The following is a 17,285-nucleotide window of genomic DNA, read 5'->3' on the forward strand; positions in this document are numbered from 1 at the left end:
TGCCCTGGCTATATTTCTCTCTGTGGGTTTCCTAGTAAACTAAAAGTACATTTGATGCCATTGTGTTGTCATTGGGAGAATAAGTCATAACCTTACTGTTGACTTAAGTCATCTTACAAAAAGGCAGGTTTTTCTGGAGTTCTCAAAGTATTTTTAAGAACCCACTTCCCCAGCCAGCTTCAAATTATGTGGTTTACTATTAGTATGTTTATTACAAAAGTAGATTCTGAATTTTGAAGTGCTGTTTTCTTTCTCTATAGTTGTAAGGACAGAGTTTGGGTTTAAATTGAAAAATAAATTAGACTTTTTCATTGAAGTGCATGTCTTCTGCACTCAGCTAGGAAAGTTACCGTAAGTCTGGTATGTATAGATAGACTTATTGATATATGTGTGTGCAAAAAATATTTTCGATGTGCTGTTTAATTGCTTGGGCGTATTGCCTTGTACTTGAATTTGAACATTTCCCAAGATTTTTTTTTACTTCTGGCAGACCACTTGAAGCAGCAGGATTTCATTTTACTCCTGGATGTCTAGAAGTCCATGACCAGTCTTTGCCTGCAGATCAGTTATCATAGGAGTACAGTGAGTCTGGCACTGCCAGTGTCATCAGACTGATGATGGATGTGGCACACAGTTCTCCATGAGGGACGAAATCCTGTTCCACTGGGAAACTCCTGTTCTGTATGTGTACATATTGTGTGACGCTTGTGTTCAAGCAGTGGGCTCTTCAGGGGAGCCAAAGAAAAACTTCCTCAGGGCTCAGAAGGTCCCAGAGCTGTAGACCAGGGGGAAGCTGGAAGGCTGTGTGAGAAGTATCATAATGTACGTGCTCCTTTGGAGGAGGCTTTCCTTGTAGAATAGCAAGATACAGGACTAGGGGAACATTTGCTCTGGGCTACTAGGGTAGTCATTACATTCTTATACATGCCTAGAAAATCAGCTGTTTTCAGTGCCGTTCTACCTAAAACTAGAAAAGTCTGGGAATCCTTTATGTGAGTAGCTTCTGTACTGGACCAAAAACTTTAAATGCAGGGTTTTTTCAGAGGTTATGCAGATGATTGCCCAGTGCCAGTGTCAAAGGCATGCTTCAGAGTACCACTCAGGGCAGCAAGGGAGGCAAGGAGTGTACAGAGATGAAATTCCATCGTTCACGGTCTACTAGAAAATAAATTTAGGCAAAACCAAATATTTGTACTGTTGTTCTGTTCTCAGAAGCACTGTCATGAAGGCTGCCCAGAAACTTTGATCCTTATCCCTGATTCCTGATGCAGCTTAACTGCACTGCTATACTTTGTTGCCTTTGAAAATGGGGTGCAGCTGTTCAGTTTCCAGTGTCAAAACACTGTATTGTTTCATCCTGCTTGATGGCCTTACTACAGAAAAGGAGGATTAGTGGCAGCTGGAACCAATATGCCTCTATTTTTTAAAACAGTTGGAAATTTTCCCCTTCATTTTGCAAATTAAATAGAGGAATTCAAACCCATCATTCTCCGTGAGCAGACTGATTCTATAATTTGCTTATATTCCCTCTTTCACGTGCATGTCAAGTTTTGCTGGATTTATGTCTCTCTGTTTAATCTTTGTTGGTAAGCGAGGCGTATTCTCTGTGGGAGGCCAGTGGCAGGGGGCAAAGAGAAGCAGAAAAGAAATCCAGATATCCAGATCCTAGTGGTGAAATAAAGGGTTTCAGAGCAAGGAAACATACAGGAAAACTTTGAAAGGTAATTAATTAACCTCTTTACTTTGCACATAAAGTGAGCATATAATCATTAAAATCAGTTTAAAATGCTTGTCTTCTAATTTGGCACTACTTTACTGAAATAGAAGTTATTGCTGAACAGAGCAGGATCATTAAGATCAACCCTAGCATGTACATTAATCCAGTTGAATTTTTTTGCCATTTTTTTTTTCTTACTGCCTTCAGAAATTGCCCTGGTACCTTTGTGCTATGGGAGCAGTGTCTGTTGATACAGAGAGAGTGCAGTGTGGGCTGAAACTAGCTGAGTTTGGCTGTGAGGACGTGGAAGAGGGATCTGCACAGGGGCCCTTGCTCAGTGCCTCTGCGTTCGGGAATCTTGAAGCCTTTCCTGAGTCCAACCAGATTACTGTGGAAATACGCAGTTGGAGGCAGGCCAAAGCGTTGCTGCTGCGCTAGTGATAAAAATTCTCCAGTGCAGCAGGAAAGAGCAGTCCAGCTGTAATACTCCACCCTTTAGCTCTGCTCCTCCAAAGCCCTAAACGTACAGCTGTGGAATTTCTCACATACACTTAATTCTGTGGGGTTTTTTTGAAGTAGCATGGATTTCAGCTCAGCTTTTAAACCAAGTCAGACTTCAAGAAACATGGTCACCTATCTCCATTTTCTAGCAGCTTCTGAAGCTTTTATGTGAATAAAACCAAACTCCCAGTCTGTGGGCTTGAGCAGATGGTATAGTCATACACCTAGGCTTGCCAGTAGGCTTTTTATATGGCTTTTGTGAACAAAAGACGGAAGAGGCCATTCCAAACAGGTATTATGTTCTGCAAAACCCTGGCAGGTTCATTATATCTAAATTGCAAAGTTTTAAAAAGAGTAAGCAGAAACAAAATTTGTCTTAATTTGTCAAAGTTGAGTAAGTTCAAATCCTGAAAAGCAAATAATGAGATAGAATCAAATACTGGTTTCATTTTATTCTGCCTCAGGAAAAGTCCATGAGATGGTAGGCAAAGGGAAGTTTTGAGCACCATTATAGCCATTTATTTGTGATGTGTGGGGTAACGTGTTCTCTTATAAATTAGCAGAAATTAGGAGAAGGCATCTTTTAGCTCCACACAAATGGTAGCTGGATGAGGGTGTAGTTGTGTCTCACCCATAAGTAAAAGTCTTGCATTTATCCTAGCCAACCTTTCCTGAATGCTCCTAAAATGAGCTGCTACTACTGTGTGAAACATGACCTGCAAGTTCATAACAGCAGGTAAAATATACACCTAGTATGGTACACAAGGTATTCCTAGGTGAATGAAAAGAAGCAATTGTTGCACATTTCAAAAGCAGTAATCAGAAAGGACTGGTGATTGATTTTTCTCTGAAAGCAAGATTAAATAGCACAATACAGCATTGCGAAACCTTCCTCTCTGATGCAGAGAGAATTTTGATCAAAATTATAAGCCAGCTCAGAATTTCCTGTGGAAGTTTCATGGCATAGAGATGGGAAGCTGTATCTTAAATACTTAGAAGTACTTTAATGTGATTTTTGTGGTGTTTCTCTGTAGTAAGTACTTCAGAATTCCATGAGGAGAGGAGAGTATAAGTTACATTTGTAGCAATCCAAACTACATTTGATGTTTCCATTTTTCAAGCTCAGTGAAAATGCAATTTCATTACTCCCTTATAATCTGAAATAGTAGACTAGGATCAATGTTGAGTTCATGGGGGGCATCTTCATGCACAGATATTCATACTTATATTAATGTTTCTCTGTGTGTCATTATATATATTACTTGCTAGAAGCCATTTTAGGGGGCATTTTAGATCTCGTATATGATTCCTTTAAGGGGGTGACCTTATCTCGGTGCTGATGCCACCTGAAATAAAGGCACTGGATTACAGTCAGTGGGGCTGGAACTCAGCACCAGGTAGCCAAGGAGCCATCAGCATTTTCTGCTTCATTCGAGTTTGTGTGTTGTGCAGCGGGAAACCTGATAACCAGCTGTCAGGCCTGCCTGGGTGAGCTATCAAACCAGGGGGCTGGGTGCAGTACAGGTCCTTAAACCTGCCCTGGGGCATATGTACACACACACACTTTTTATTACCTATTTATTTATTTATTTTTCTTTCTCAGAAATAATAGTCTTCCAAATAAAGACAAGGCATATTCTCTACAGGTTTTGGTAGAAAATTAGCTTGTAATGGTGCATTGTCAACCTAGACAGTCGGTATAGACCACATACGTAGTCTGTAAACCTGTCTACTTTGTACCAAATATATTGAATACGTGCAAGTCCAAACATACTCATGAAAACTACATTAAATAATATTTTAACAATGTTCTCCAGCATAAACAGGATTTTAAACTGACAACTGAAATACCCACAGACATGAGTACAGCTGTTTGGCCTGTCACAGCAGCTTGTGAAAGGGCTGCAATCGATCTGTGCTTAGTTTTAGATAAAAAACGGGTGTTTGAATCTGCTGAGAAGGGGGAGCTTTGGAGTGAGTTTCGTGGAAGCGAGTGGCTTGACAGTGTGTGCTTGAAGCAGTCGGGAAGAGCGTGTCGTGGTAGCATTCGCACTGCTTCACCCTGCGTTGCCGGCTGCGCACCTTGTTAGAAGCATTTGTGTCTTTTTTTCTGCATTTGCCCGAGTCATGAGTGTGTGCCGTAAGACTCTGAATTTAAGCTTCTTGCCAGCCAGTCCAGGGTTTTGGAGTACTCTCTAGCCAATATTATTCCTAACTAAACGGCACTGGTAATGAAATAATACGCGTTCTGAATTTGGTGCTGGATCCTGTTGCTTAGGAAGTCACAGGCTGGTCTTGATGCTGGATAAATGACAGTCCCCAGCAGCGTCAGCCAGGGTAACTGAAAACATGGGGATAACAGAAGTCATGTTGGAAGTATTCTGGTCGCTTTCAGAGGAAGACCAAAATAACCAAGCCAACAAAACCTGCACATACAACTGAAAATGGTGGAATTATTTCATGAGGCTTAGGTAGCCTCTGGTGGCCGACACAAGGTTGTTGCTCTGCAAGATGGTTTTTGTTAAGGTGACTACAGACCTGAACGCACCGAGTTTTCCCTGGCAGAACATGCAGCAGATTTCAAGAGCTAAACCCAGCATTTTTTTAATGAAGTTTGGCAAGAAGTGCCAAGCGGGCCCTGGGATGTGTCAGCCGTTCTGCCATAGGCAGTGTCAGAGCTGAGGCCTTGGGAGCTTAATTTAGCTGATTTTGGAAACTTAATTTGCTGAAAATTGCACCGCTTTCATTTATAACTTAATCTGAAGGTTCCTGCCTAGGGTGGATGTAATTGACAGCTGTGGATACACCGGCTTCAGACAGGGTCTGACTGCATGTCCTAAGCCTGTGGAGCCTTCCCTCACCCTGCGCTTGCCCGGTGGAGAGTTGTCATTGCCGTCACCAGCTCCGACAGCTTCACCTTCGGCCACAGCCCTAAGGCCAGCAGCAGTAGCATTGCAGAGTTCTTAGGAAAGTTGGAGGTTGGACCTGATTCAGTGTGGCTGGGACTTCCAGCGAGGAAGCAGAGCTGATCTAGCATTCCGCAGATGTTCAGGGATACTGCCACCTTTGGGGTTGGTTTTTTTGATCAGTGCGGAAATGAACCCACTATATTACCTTAACGGCTGAGGCAGAGCATGATTCCTAAGGGTAACAATAAAGAAATTTTTAGTGATAACAAGTGTATGTGCTAGGACTTCTAACCCATTTCAGCTTCCACTTCAGGAGAGCCTGGGTACATACATATCTTAGGTGTTGATGTTGTATGTTCAGGGAATCCTGTCGTTTCCGTAGGTGCCTGCATCCAGCCTAGGAGCTTGCGCGCAGCACGGTGCCTTGCTGACCAGGAGGGCCTTGGGCAGCTGTGCAAGGTGACTGGGTGCTTCACAAGGATTTTTAGCTTTGAATCATTTGCTGTTAGAGTAATGTCACAAGCTTTTAGGCAGTGTGAGATCACTAGATCAATAGTTACCATGAGGGTTAAAACGTGCATATGGCTAGTTTTAAAAACAAAACACTGAAAGTCTCTAGGCTTGTATACCTGTATGCAGTGAGTTATTAGTGGTAGGTTTGGGGATATTTTTTGCTTGAGAAAAAGCAAAGTCTCTGCCCCTATAAGGAAACACCTTGCATTTAATATTCTTTCTGCATTGTCTGAAACTTGAATTATGGTTTTCTGCTGCCATCACAGGGAGATTTCTTGACCAGGCATGCTAGAGGCATGTATATCCATTTCTCCTTTATAGTCATAAGTTTAGGACATTCCTCAACGTTAGAAAAGGCACCGAAGGTGGGCTGTCAGTTTGCCCAAGTGATAACTTCTGTTAGTGGCATTTGACAGGTATTTTCAATATTGCTATCCTATTAACAAATCTACTTGAGACTCTTAATGTAAAAGTTTCATTGACGTGTTGCAGTGTATGCAAATACACTTAGGGAAAACAAAAACTGTACCCTTCTGGTGTTAGACATGACACTTAAATTGGAATATCTCTTGAAGAAATAGAAATTAATCCTTTCCTCTCTAGTCTGCCCTAACCTGCTGTCTTGATGTGTCTTGGGGTAATGGAAAGCTCACTTGTCAGGAAAGGCAATGACATTGTCTATCTTCAAAATTTTCTTATTATTAAACTTCGTGGTATTCTAGCCTTTGTTCCTGTAAAGCTTACCATTGGCATTGGCCATTATTGCAGTGCTGTGAGGATTACTTACTTTCCAGTATTTGTCCACAGTTTCTTGCAGCTTCCTCCCAGGGTGCTTGGCTTTGGGGGCTTGGGGTTGTTTTCCTCATGAATGAATCTTCAGTCCTGGAGCCACTAAGTTTAATCCTCTGGCAGGCAATGGCTTCACATCTATTTCTGTCTGACAGATCTTCTTCAAATAACCTTTGGTTTACTTTCCTCAGACATTTTTAAATCTGTTGCTTCTCTTAAACTGAAAAGATTCTGAAATGTTTGAGCACCATAGCTTAGTATTCATCTCTCGTGTAAATGTTAAATTAGTTTAGGCTCTATATTTGTCTTTGAATCTAAGTCTTAAAACTTCCACTTCACCCACGGTTCTTCCTGCTTTGGAAAGCTGTGCATGGAGCCTCTGACGTTCACGTTGTCGCTTCCCCACCCTGTTTCCTGTGTCCCTGCCAGTGCCCAGAGCAGCTGTTCACCTCTTCTGCTCATTCTTTAATCTGCTGCACAATAAGGTCACCTTTCCCTTTCTTCTCACCTGGCTCAGCATCACGCTTTTCACTGCTTGGCAGCTTCAGGTGGGGTGCACAAAAGCACAGCAGCTTTGTGGCGGGGTCAGGATTTCCAGAATCCATCATGAACACTGAGTTAAAAATGGATGTCTTAGCCGAATGCTAGAGAACACAGTTCCCTGTTTTGGAACCATATTATTGTACAGAATAGGAGGGTATGTAGAAATAAGCATTTCTTAGTCTTTGCTGCTCTATCACCAGTGTGTGTATGTTTTCATGTTCCCTTCAGGTACAGACCTTTCCTTTGTTTGTGTTCAGTTATGTGCCTTAAGGCATGTATGTAGTAGGTTTTACTAATTAAAATCACCTGCAGTATAGACATAGACTGAGATTTTTATAAAATCAGGCACCCAAGCTGAGTACCTTCAGAAGAACCACATAGGTGACCCTGTTTTCTTACGGCTTTTTAGTCAGTTGTGAATTCTGGATGTGTACTTTCTGTAGCTGAGCTCATTCCCTTCCTGATTCCTTTCTTCTTTCTTTTCTCCCTGGTGGCACAGCAGTAGTGACAAGACGGGAGCATCCTGAATTCTATTTATTGATTTATTGATTTATTTTTATGTTTTGCTGCCTGATGATTCTTCCTTGGCCTAGACAGAGTAGTGCTTTCATTCACGTGGTCTGCGCAGCTGTTAGGCAGGTTACTTTTTGATGTGAATCTGAATGTGTACATTGTTTACTGTTGATAAATTCACCATGTGTAATCTTTTTTCTTGCTAAAGTTTAACTGTAGTTGACAGATGTTGGTACTGGTTGATTATTCAGCATAGTCGAGTGTATATTGGGAATCTTTGTAATGTTCCTGTTGGAGTCGGGAATCAGAAGGAGTCCACGTTTTGGGGGGTGATCTGAGGGGATTTTCCTGGTGGCGGTGAAGGTTGCAAAATGGAGAGTTTGTATCATGGGGGCTTCCTGAGTCGGGGGAGAGGAGAAGCAGAGTCTGATGGGGAGAATGGAAACAAGGCCCAAAAGAAATTGATGTTGGGTGTCTGTGAACTAGCAGGCTAAGATGGCACTTGCTGTCTTGTTGGGCCAATAGTAGAGCAGTTAGGTAAGAAAACTCAACCAAACTCCCCCCTATGGCCAGGGAGGAAATCTGAGCACCCTCCCCAGGGACCTTACCTGCTACCTACAACTACTATTTAAAGGTGCCTCCTACCAAATAGGTTGGGTGAGTGGACGTTGCTGATAGCAGTCAGACCTGCCTTCAGAAGATAGCTGCAGGCACTGACTGGCCAAGTGCTTTTAGTTTGGGATATGTCTCCAGTGCAAGGAAAAAAAACATGTGGTGTTCTGAACTGATTCTTTTTTTTCCCTATTTCTTCCCTGTAGCCTCGTCACGTATTCAACATGCTGAAGAAGTATGTGCGTGCTGAGCAGAAAGACAGACAGCATACTCTCAAACACTTTGAGCATGTCCGCATGGTAGACCCGAAGAAAGCTGCCCAAATCAGATCTCAGGTAATCCCAGCTGAGGGTTAATGGTGTTGTATTTTTTCATAACTGTTGTGAAGTTTCTGTCAACCTGTTTTTTTAAAAAATACCTGACTCCTTTCTGTGGACAGCTTTGCATGCAAGAAAAAATAATCTGCTTTCTGGCAGAAGATTAAGGCAAAGCGATGTAGGAATAGGGTGGGTTTAATTTGTCTTCTGCGAAGTGGAAAACAGGGTTTCTGTCTATCTAGACAGTGTGGTCAGTCGTGGGCGTTTCCTGAGGAGCCCTCCAAGGCGTTAATGCCCAGAGCCTTTATTACTGCTTTTGTAAATAATACCTCTGGGAAAATGTCAGTAATAGATTCAGTGACTACACATAGTTACGCTTCCCTCAGCTGAGTGGCAGAACCAGAAGCGGTGCAGCCATCTGACTGCAACCAGCCTTTCTATAGTCGTTGCAGAGGTACTTGTGTCTATAAATGTGATTGCTGTGATGCCCTCAAGTTAAACATGTTCATTCAAAATAGGCACTGTAGTTCATAGCATTGTAACTGCTGAATGCTACTCCAGTCCTCAATATGTATGTTTTGGAACAACTTTCATGTTGCCTTTGTATATCATGGAGGGTGAGAAAGCAAAAAAAAATAAATATTGAAGTTGTAGCTGGCTTTCCAAATGTCAATTAAAATTGTAGGCACAATGGATAAGCTGTAAAAAGTGTGCTGTAATCTGCAGATTCTGCTGCTGTTCCCTCTGCAGGTTACAAGGGGAAGCACTGTTTTTCCACAGTTTCTGAACTGGCTGGCATCACTAAAAGCCAAATCAAAACCATATACCTCCCTGAATGGCACAATTTACGTATTAGATTTCTCAAACGTCTCTTACAGTCAGACTTGTACATTGAGATCATTCTGTCTTGAAATTACTAGGCTTAGAAAATGCGCAGTTTTAACAGTCTTCTGCAGTGATGGTTGTCTTTACTTTGTCTTAAACACTAAAGCATGTCCTTTTGCATCCAACATGACTTTTTAATTTCTAAACCACTGGATTATTTAATAACAAAAACCAGTGAAATTTTGCAGAATACAGGTTGTGTGGCAGCACAGGTGAAAAATGGAAACTAACATTTAAATACAAGTACAGTGAATTGCTTAGTATATTGTCATAGGGATGAGTATTTCTATAGTACCTTTGCTTCTTGAATTGGTCAGAAGGTTGGAGGAATGTGGGCTGAAGATCTGTTTGTGAATTTTTTTTCAGTGGAAAATGGAAAACATTGTTTTGTTCAGAAGCATAAATAATGTATTTGGATTTGAAGAAATCTACTGTTGTTTCATTAAAATTGCTATCTGCAGCCCATTTTCCTTTTAGCACCTAATTGCCCTGTCAGTTTTCTAAGTCTTTTAAGATGCACCTCAATTTTCCTTTCTACTGAAGAGAGATGATACTTGTGGAGAGTACCCTGGGGGAGGCATATATCATGGGATGTCGTGACTCAACTCATAGCAGTGTGCATGAACCTGAGGCAATAGCGCTGTAATCGCATGAGACAATGCAGTAACGCTTCTGAGTGGAAATATTTTTGTTTTCAGCTGACAATGCTTGCAGATGTTTTTACCAAGAAAATTGAAGGTTTTTATTCTAGAAAGTGCTATTTCTTTTTGCAATATTAGAATAAAGGGAAAAAAAAACCCCTAACAGCTGAAACATTTTGATGCAGCAATCGTTGCGCCTCACTTGGTTTGTGTGTTATGTAAAAACTTACAGGTATGGGCAAAGGTAAATGTTGTCAAAGGGTAAATGAGGCTGTGGGTTTCTGCCACAATAGCTGCTTGGGTATATGCTCTGCCCCACAGCAAATGTAAACTCCTGCTTTAAATTTCTGCATTCCCACGGGATTTCAGGTAGTTGCTATGGAAGAGCTTCTAGAACACTATTTTTGTAGCAGCTGTGGGAGACGTGAATTTTTGCAATGGATTTGACAGTTTCAGTACGCAGAGCATGCTGAAGTCTTAAACCTAACACAAGTGAAAACCGTCTTGCTCTCTATAACCTATAACATTTGTGGTGTCAAATTAAAAGTAGTATTCCCCTCCTTAAAATGCTTTTATTTCCATAGGTTATGACACATCTACGTGTGATATATGAACGCATGAACCAATCTCTCTCCTTCCTCTACAATGTGCCTGCTGTGGCAGAGGAGATCCAGGATGAAGTCGGTATGCAAACTGTTAATGTAGAAAAAGGGAACTATTTCTGTGATGAGACATTTTCACCAAAAGCTAAAATACAGCATCTTACTTCTCCTATCAATATGCTGTCCGAGCTGAAAAATAGGAGCGTAACCTTGCCAATGTTCTTAAAATATAAATTAAATTAATGAATACTTGGAAGACAAAGCCCGTATAACCCGTGCAGTGACATCGTCACATGGTTGTAAATGTCTTCCCTGAAGTACATTAATTTACATTTGGAGCCCTCATGCTTTAGCAATGCAGCTATTGACAATGAGATTTAGCAAATCCTTCCGAGGTTTGAATATTTAATATACCTGGTGAGTATTTACATTATTTGCTATAGATATTTTGAAAATCCCCCAGCTAAAAAATTAGTTGCAGACCCAATCATTAGAGAAGAGTTTAAGCATCAACTAGAAGTTGCTATGTTCGGCTTGGCAGTATCTTATGGTCATGCATTTAGTTCTTCGTTAGTTGGTCAGATGAGTATCTCCTGTTTTCACTGTTTTTACAGTGCATAGGCTGAGCTGCAGATCAGTCAGACAGCAACAGTCCCGTGTTTGCATCTTCCTCGAGTGCTGTCACAGCAAATAGCTGTGAGGGGGAATGGTCTTTCCTCCGGTTTAGGTTCCTGCTTCTGGCTGTGGCATTACTACAACAGAGAGATCTCCATCCACAGCACTTGGACTTCGCTGTGAGCTGTGGTGTTGTAGCAAGGCAACTCAGCCTATATTAATTTCAGATACAGCCACAGCTCTAGACATCGTAATCCTAACGTACTTCTTTAAGAAAAATAATACATGGTTGAATGCAAAGGCTGGAGATGGGACAATCACTGTCTTTGGAACAGCTTTTTTTGCAAGATGTAATACTCTGCCAAATGGCAGTTAATGGATTAGTTTCATAAATGACCAGTTTCAGCTGACTAAATAAATTATTGATTTCTTTAAAACACAAGACAGGGAGGCATGCCATTGCAGTAGGATTAGGATGCATTTAGGACATGTGAAGGGTTTGGATAGGGAGTAGTGGCGGATTCATTTGCCCAAAGCACAGATTAGGAAGGAGATGTGCATTTACTTGTGAGGTAGCTTGAGAGTGCTGGCAATGAGATCAGGAAATTGAAGAAGGGGTTGGGAGGAAACAAAAAGATAGCAGAATTAGTAATTATCCTTCACCATGTGTTCTGCTCCCCAGTTACAAGGCATAATCAACAGTCTCAGTCTGTAGTTGTAGATAGCCATTTGGGGGAAAGAAGCCCCACACTTTACTGATCATTTGAAAGCATATCATTTCTGTAGCAAAGGACATGCTGATACGGTTAGTCCTCCAAGACGCTCAGTTTGTTTTCTTTCTGCACCACTACCATTCCCTTGGTTTTTTTGCTTGAAGTTTCAATTTCTTCTGTTCTTGGTAATCTTAATGCTTCTTGGTGAGGAGGACATTCTTCTAAATTTTCTTCTTCCTCCTAAGCGGAGGGAATTTCAGAGGCTTTGAAGTGACATGGGAGCAAAAGTCTATTAACTGCTAGGTGGTTTACAAAAATCTGACTCCTAATCTCAAATGTAATATTAATTTTTAGGGGAAAAAAAAGAACACAAAATTAGTAGGATATTATTTCCTAATAAGATGAGAGAAGCTAAGATATCTCAAAGGAAAAGTCTATCATAGTTTCTTGAGTTTCCTGAGTACTTTTTCCCTACCTTGTTGGGGTTTTTTTGTGGTTTTGGGTGTACTAAAAACTCTTCAAAGCCTTGCAGAGTTTAAAGCAATGAGAAGTAAGTTCTCATACTGGGAGTTACCAGGCAGCAAAAATTTAAAAAATCACTATCAGATCTGGGCTATACTAGCTAAAATACTTTTCAGTAATCAGAAGAAAGCCTATTCTCTTTCAGTATCAACATTCTTCTTGTGGTAACATTGGCTGTATACTTGGTTTCACATGCTGCTTTTAATGAAAGTTTGGTGAGATCATTCCCATCTGTTAAAGGAGACCGTATCCTAGCTTTGAGCACGGATCAGTCTGTTTCAAATTCCATTCTGAAATTATTGCATTTCTTAGTCTCTGTACTCTTTGTAAACCCATGGAAAAGGAAACCTACTGCAGCTGCAGCAGCCATGAAGCAAAATAGTAATAAAATTGCACGTTGTAACATTCCCAAGAAATATTGCAACTCTCATTAAAAAGACAAGTTTCATTAAATACCTTTTGTTAGAACCATTGACTTAGAAAGTCTGAATCAGTGGAAAAGGTGGAAAATAACCTAGATAAGAACATGTCACATACAGAGTATCTGAATAATAAATTACATGTAGGGAAGCATAGTTGGAAATAGTTCTTCTGTTAGGCTGGGATGCAAGTTGGATGACTATTGTTTTAGTTCAGGGTTTTTGTTCATTATACTTTTGGTTTCTAGTTCCTTGCTTTGCTGCAGAGAGTTCTTCATGAACAGTTTTCACATTGAGGAATGAATAATCTTTGCTTTAGAAGACCCAGCTCTGGCAAAGATAGTTTTTCCCTAAATTGAACAAGTAGTTCTGTGAACAGCAAAATAAATGAGATCTAGTTTTCTGTGAATTGGTACTGTGGATTTAATTCCTCTTATATCTAATAAGGTGCTGGTTTTTACTAGATTTTCTCATTGCTAGAAATTTTATGCCCTATTTTGTAGTTTCTCGATTATTAGCTGTGACAAATTTGAATCTCGGGTGTTGGTATTTAATTATTTTAATTTTTTTAGAAACTGAACTAGAAACACATTAGAATTTCCCTTATGTCTTCCTGAGAGTTTGCTACCGAAGGTTCATCTGTGAGAAACAGGTGGTGGTCTGTCATTGGAAAGTATATGTGCTTGAAGATAAGGTGCACACTTCTAATTTCTGTCTGTTATTTTTTAAGTCTTTATGCTGAGCAATGAATTTTCATTTTATGAAATAGAATCTAGAGTTATTCCTGGGGCATAGCAGCTGCATAAGAGAATGTTTTCTTCAACAATCAGAAGATATTTGATTTAATGCTTGGTGATCAGATGAATCACAATCCAGCAGTTGGATGTTTGGAGTTCCTTTAAAATACAGGATATGTTTGAAGTTCCTGCCTCAAAAGGCAGGTTTACAGCCATAGTTTTAGGGTGTGGAATCCAAAATACAAAATCCAGCTTCTACACTGAAAGCAGCTTTTTAAAACTTTTGGTTATTTTCAGAACTCCAGCAGAGATTGTGGAAGGAAGTTAGGGTAACATTTAAGAGTTGTAGTCCTTAACTGCAGGTGTTCATCACCAGTTGATGTCCGTTGGCTTAAATAGAAGGTGTCTTGGTTTGAGTATATAGATACATGGGAAGACCCACAGTACTCCGAAGGGTAGCAAGCAGCGCTTAGCTGAAGGGAGGATTTTTCTGCTGAGCATTTGACCAGTGTGTAATGTGCAAGCAAATGCCCCGTTAGGGTGACAGGCATGTATTGTAGCAGGAAATTACACATGTGTAAGCAAGATACTGCTGGCTGTCTCTTACTGGGGCAGGGGAAAAAGTATCAGTGTTACAAGTTGCAGAAAGAGGTCTGTCTGACCGACAAAGCATGGAAAGCGTAAGCAGGCTATTTGTGTAGAAGACCATGTGGCATTCTGGCTGCAAATGATTCCTCGAGGGGCAGTGATGCAAATGTGCTACAAACCAGGCCACTTGGCAGCAGCAGATGCAGTACTTGGTCTTAAGTGGTATTTCTCACCAGCACTGCCCCATGAATAGGAGCATAGCCCAAAAAAGTCTGAGAAGAGATACTTATTTGCAAACGGTAGGCGAGCAGTTTATTTGTTTACCTAGGTATCTGTACTCACATTTTCCCTCTGATAAATCTCATATACTATTTAATAAGTACAAAGGCTCAGAGACACCAATGGTAGGCTTTAAGAGAAATCAGTAGTTCCTTTGACCACATCCTGCTTTAAATCCTTATTTGATTAGACTGCTTATCCATGTATGTAAGGCAATTTATTGCTAGGAGGGGCACAGCAGGCACAGCTTCTGAATCAGAAGCTACGTCAGATCTTTGTGCGTCAGTCAAATGAGCAGGCAGCGAGCTGAATTTTTATTTCTGTCTTTCCTGTTTCCAAACTGAGTCCCGAGTTCCATGTTTTCTAGCCCACCACTGATGAAATACTCAGCACTGCCTACCACAGCAGTATCGTAATAGCTCTGAAACATTCAGTTATGAGCAGTAAGTAAGACAATATGATTTCATTTGTCTCTTGACAAATAAAATCAAACTATTGTTATTTTATTATTCTGTTCCAGTGTGCATATCTTGTTCTTCTGCAGCATGTTCTGGAAGCCACACTCGCATTATGTAGCTGAGAGAGAGGATAAACAGAAAGAAGCAGACCCCAGATCACTGCTTGCATCCAAATGCATATGGTGTGCTGTGGGTCATGTGCTGTTTCAAGTATTTGTGTGTTCCAGCTTAGCATGACAGAATTTGAGCAAGAGAGATTTGCCTCTCGACATTTGGTTCACAACTTCCTGTGAAGATTTTTTTTAAGTATTTTCAGAAAAAGCTGTAAGTATAGGACAAGCTGCAGAGTAAAGATGTCTGAAGACTTGCTTTCCTTTACCCTTTCCTCTTCAACCGTTAGGTCCCTATACCTGTCAGTCTGCATCTGTGGAGGGCGAAGTTAGTGCTACCTCAGTTGCTTCTGGTCTTTCAGCATTTATAAGATAATTGCTGATTTCTTGTTTCTAGCTGCTAATTTTGACCTGTAGTTAATCAACAGCCTTGCTGCATTTCTTGCCCTGAGTTGTATTAGGGTGCTGTTCTCCTTTCATTCTGTGGTATCCTTAAGAAGTTCTGAGGGCATTAGCTGCTTGCTGCAGGCAGGCAGTCCAAAACAACAACCATTATGGTTTGGGGATTTATATTGCAAAATCAAAACATATCCTTGGGGGCTTTGCAAAGGGAAATTCTGCATCCTGTCTGGTGCCACTTCCTTTGGATTGCTTTCCTCATCCTGTCCCTTTAAAATGTTGAATATGTAGTTAGTAATGTCTTTAAGACTGAAATGGAACTTCTCAGTGTCTCATTTTTCTGTAACTCTTCTTTGTACTTTATGTCTTAAGATTTGGGAAGGGAAGAACTCTACCTTCAGTAGTATTTCAAATTGTGAAGCGATTCTTAGGATTTCTGCACCTTTTATTTGAAGTTGGGTTGCCATATTGAGGTATCAGAATAATAAAGGGAAGTTGGCATACATTAAATGTGTCAGTAGCTTGTTAAAAGGATGTCATAATGTTACCAGTGGTTTTGGAATGGGGTTTACAGGATGACATAGTTCATATCAAGTAAGAACAGTAATTACCTTATGACTAATGCTGTATTTTACACTAGAAAATTCTTGAAATTGCTTGTTGGTCACAGAGGTGGCAGTTCTAGTCTACTTCATGGAGGGAAGCAGTTCTAGTTTTTCTCTTGGACTAGAGGCAAAAGTAATGGTAACAGTTGCTTGATGCAATTAATGTCATCTATCAGAGTGATTACCAATGCCCTAATTTTTTTTAATATTTTTTTTTCTGGTCAAGAAAAACAGGGATGTTGAAGCATGGGTAAATGAATAAGCACTCTAGGATTTATCTGTACTGGGACAGACCAAGCTCAGTGAAGTGGCATAGAGAAAGATGAAGAATGGTCATCAGTGGTGCTCATCCTCAGGACAGTTGGGTTTTGCACCAGGTGACAAACCTGCTTAATGCAGTCAATGTAAATCTTCCTGGATCTGTCTGCAGTAGCATTTTAGCTCACATAGGAGTACATTCTGGTAACAAATGCCTCAGTCGTCTGCGTTTACTGTGTTGTTCCACTTCACAACTTGCTAGTGTAAGCAGGGCTCAGACTCTTACTGAGAACAAGCATTGGAAAGGTCTACTTGGTTGTTAAATACAAGCAATATCTAGCAGTAGATAGAGGTGCAGAGAAGCATGCTGAGGACTGGGAAACTAGAGATGTTCTTTCTGAAGAAAGCAGTTCCTCTCTGGCTTTGGTTATCCATACTTTCCAGTTATACTCTTTTTCTTTTTTTAAAGGAGTCAAATGGAGTTGAACTTTTTACCCAGGGTAAAATAAACAGCCTCAAATCCAGTGTGCAGCTGCAGTAGTTATAAAAATCTGTAGCTGAGGAAGGTTGGACAATTCCTTTTAAGTTTTATACATTCTGCCATTTTGGAGGTCAATGGAATTGTTGTTTCTAAATTGCCCCAGGCGCTTGGCTAGTACTCGAGAGGGAGTGTCTTCAATTTTGGACAGAAAGGAATGTCATCTTTGCCAAACCGTAGTGTTGAATTTCCACCCTCGTCTCTCTAAAACCAGCACATTTTTCCATGGCAGCAACTCATCCATTCAGATTTGATGGGTATATCTACACCATACAGAAATTTCTCAGTAAACTTTAAAGAGATTTTCTGGAAGTAGTACAATTATGTGTACATCTTACCCTAAGGTAAAGATGTAAAACGTACCTTCTAGTTTTCAAGAGATGGTTTGGTGTGCCTGTGCTGTATCATACAGGCTTACCATTCCCCCACTCTGCTCCGTTGTTTGGGTTTTTTTTCCCTTAAGGGAAATGCAGTTGGAACAAGCAGTCAAAAGCAGCCTTCG

The 17,285-nt window shown here is 40.6% G+C and overlaps 1 protein-coding gene across 4 annotated transcripts in view; it reads left to right on the forward strand.

Annotated features, from left to right (window-relative positions):
• The window catches only part of LOC121083016 (amyloid beta precursor protein), a 229,415-nt gene that overhangs the window by 168,945 nt on the left and 43,185 nt on the right, over positions 1-17,285 (forward strand). For all 4 annotated transcript variants that reach the window (XM_040582851.1, XM_040582852.1, XM_040582854.1 and 1 more), the window contains 2 exons: positions 8,304-8,432; positions 10,525-10,624. In XM_040582851.1, the coding sequence (XP_040438785.1) occupies positions 8,304-8,432; positions 10,525-10,624 (229 nt within the window). The remainder of the gene's footprint in view (positions 1-8,303; positions 8,433-10,524; positions 10,625-17,285) is intronic.

This window comes from Falco naumanni, chromosome 2 (genome assembly GCF_017639655.2).
Source record: "Falco naumanni isolate bFalNau1 chromosome 2, bFalNau1.pat, whole genome shotgun sequence".
Lineage (NCBI taxonomy): Eukaryota > Metazoa > Chordata > Aves > Falconiformes > Falconidae > Falco > Falco naumanni.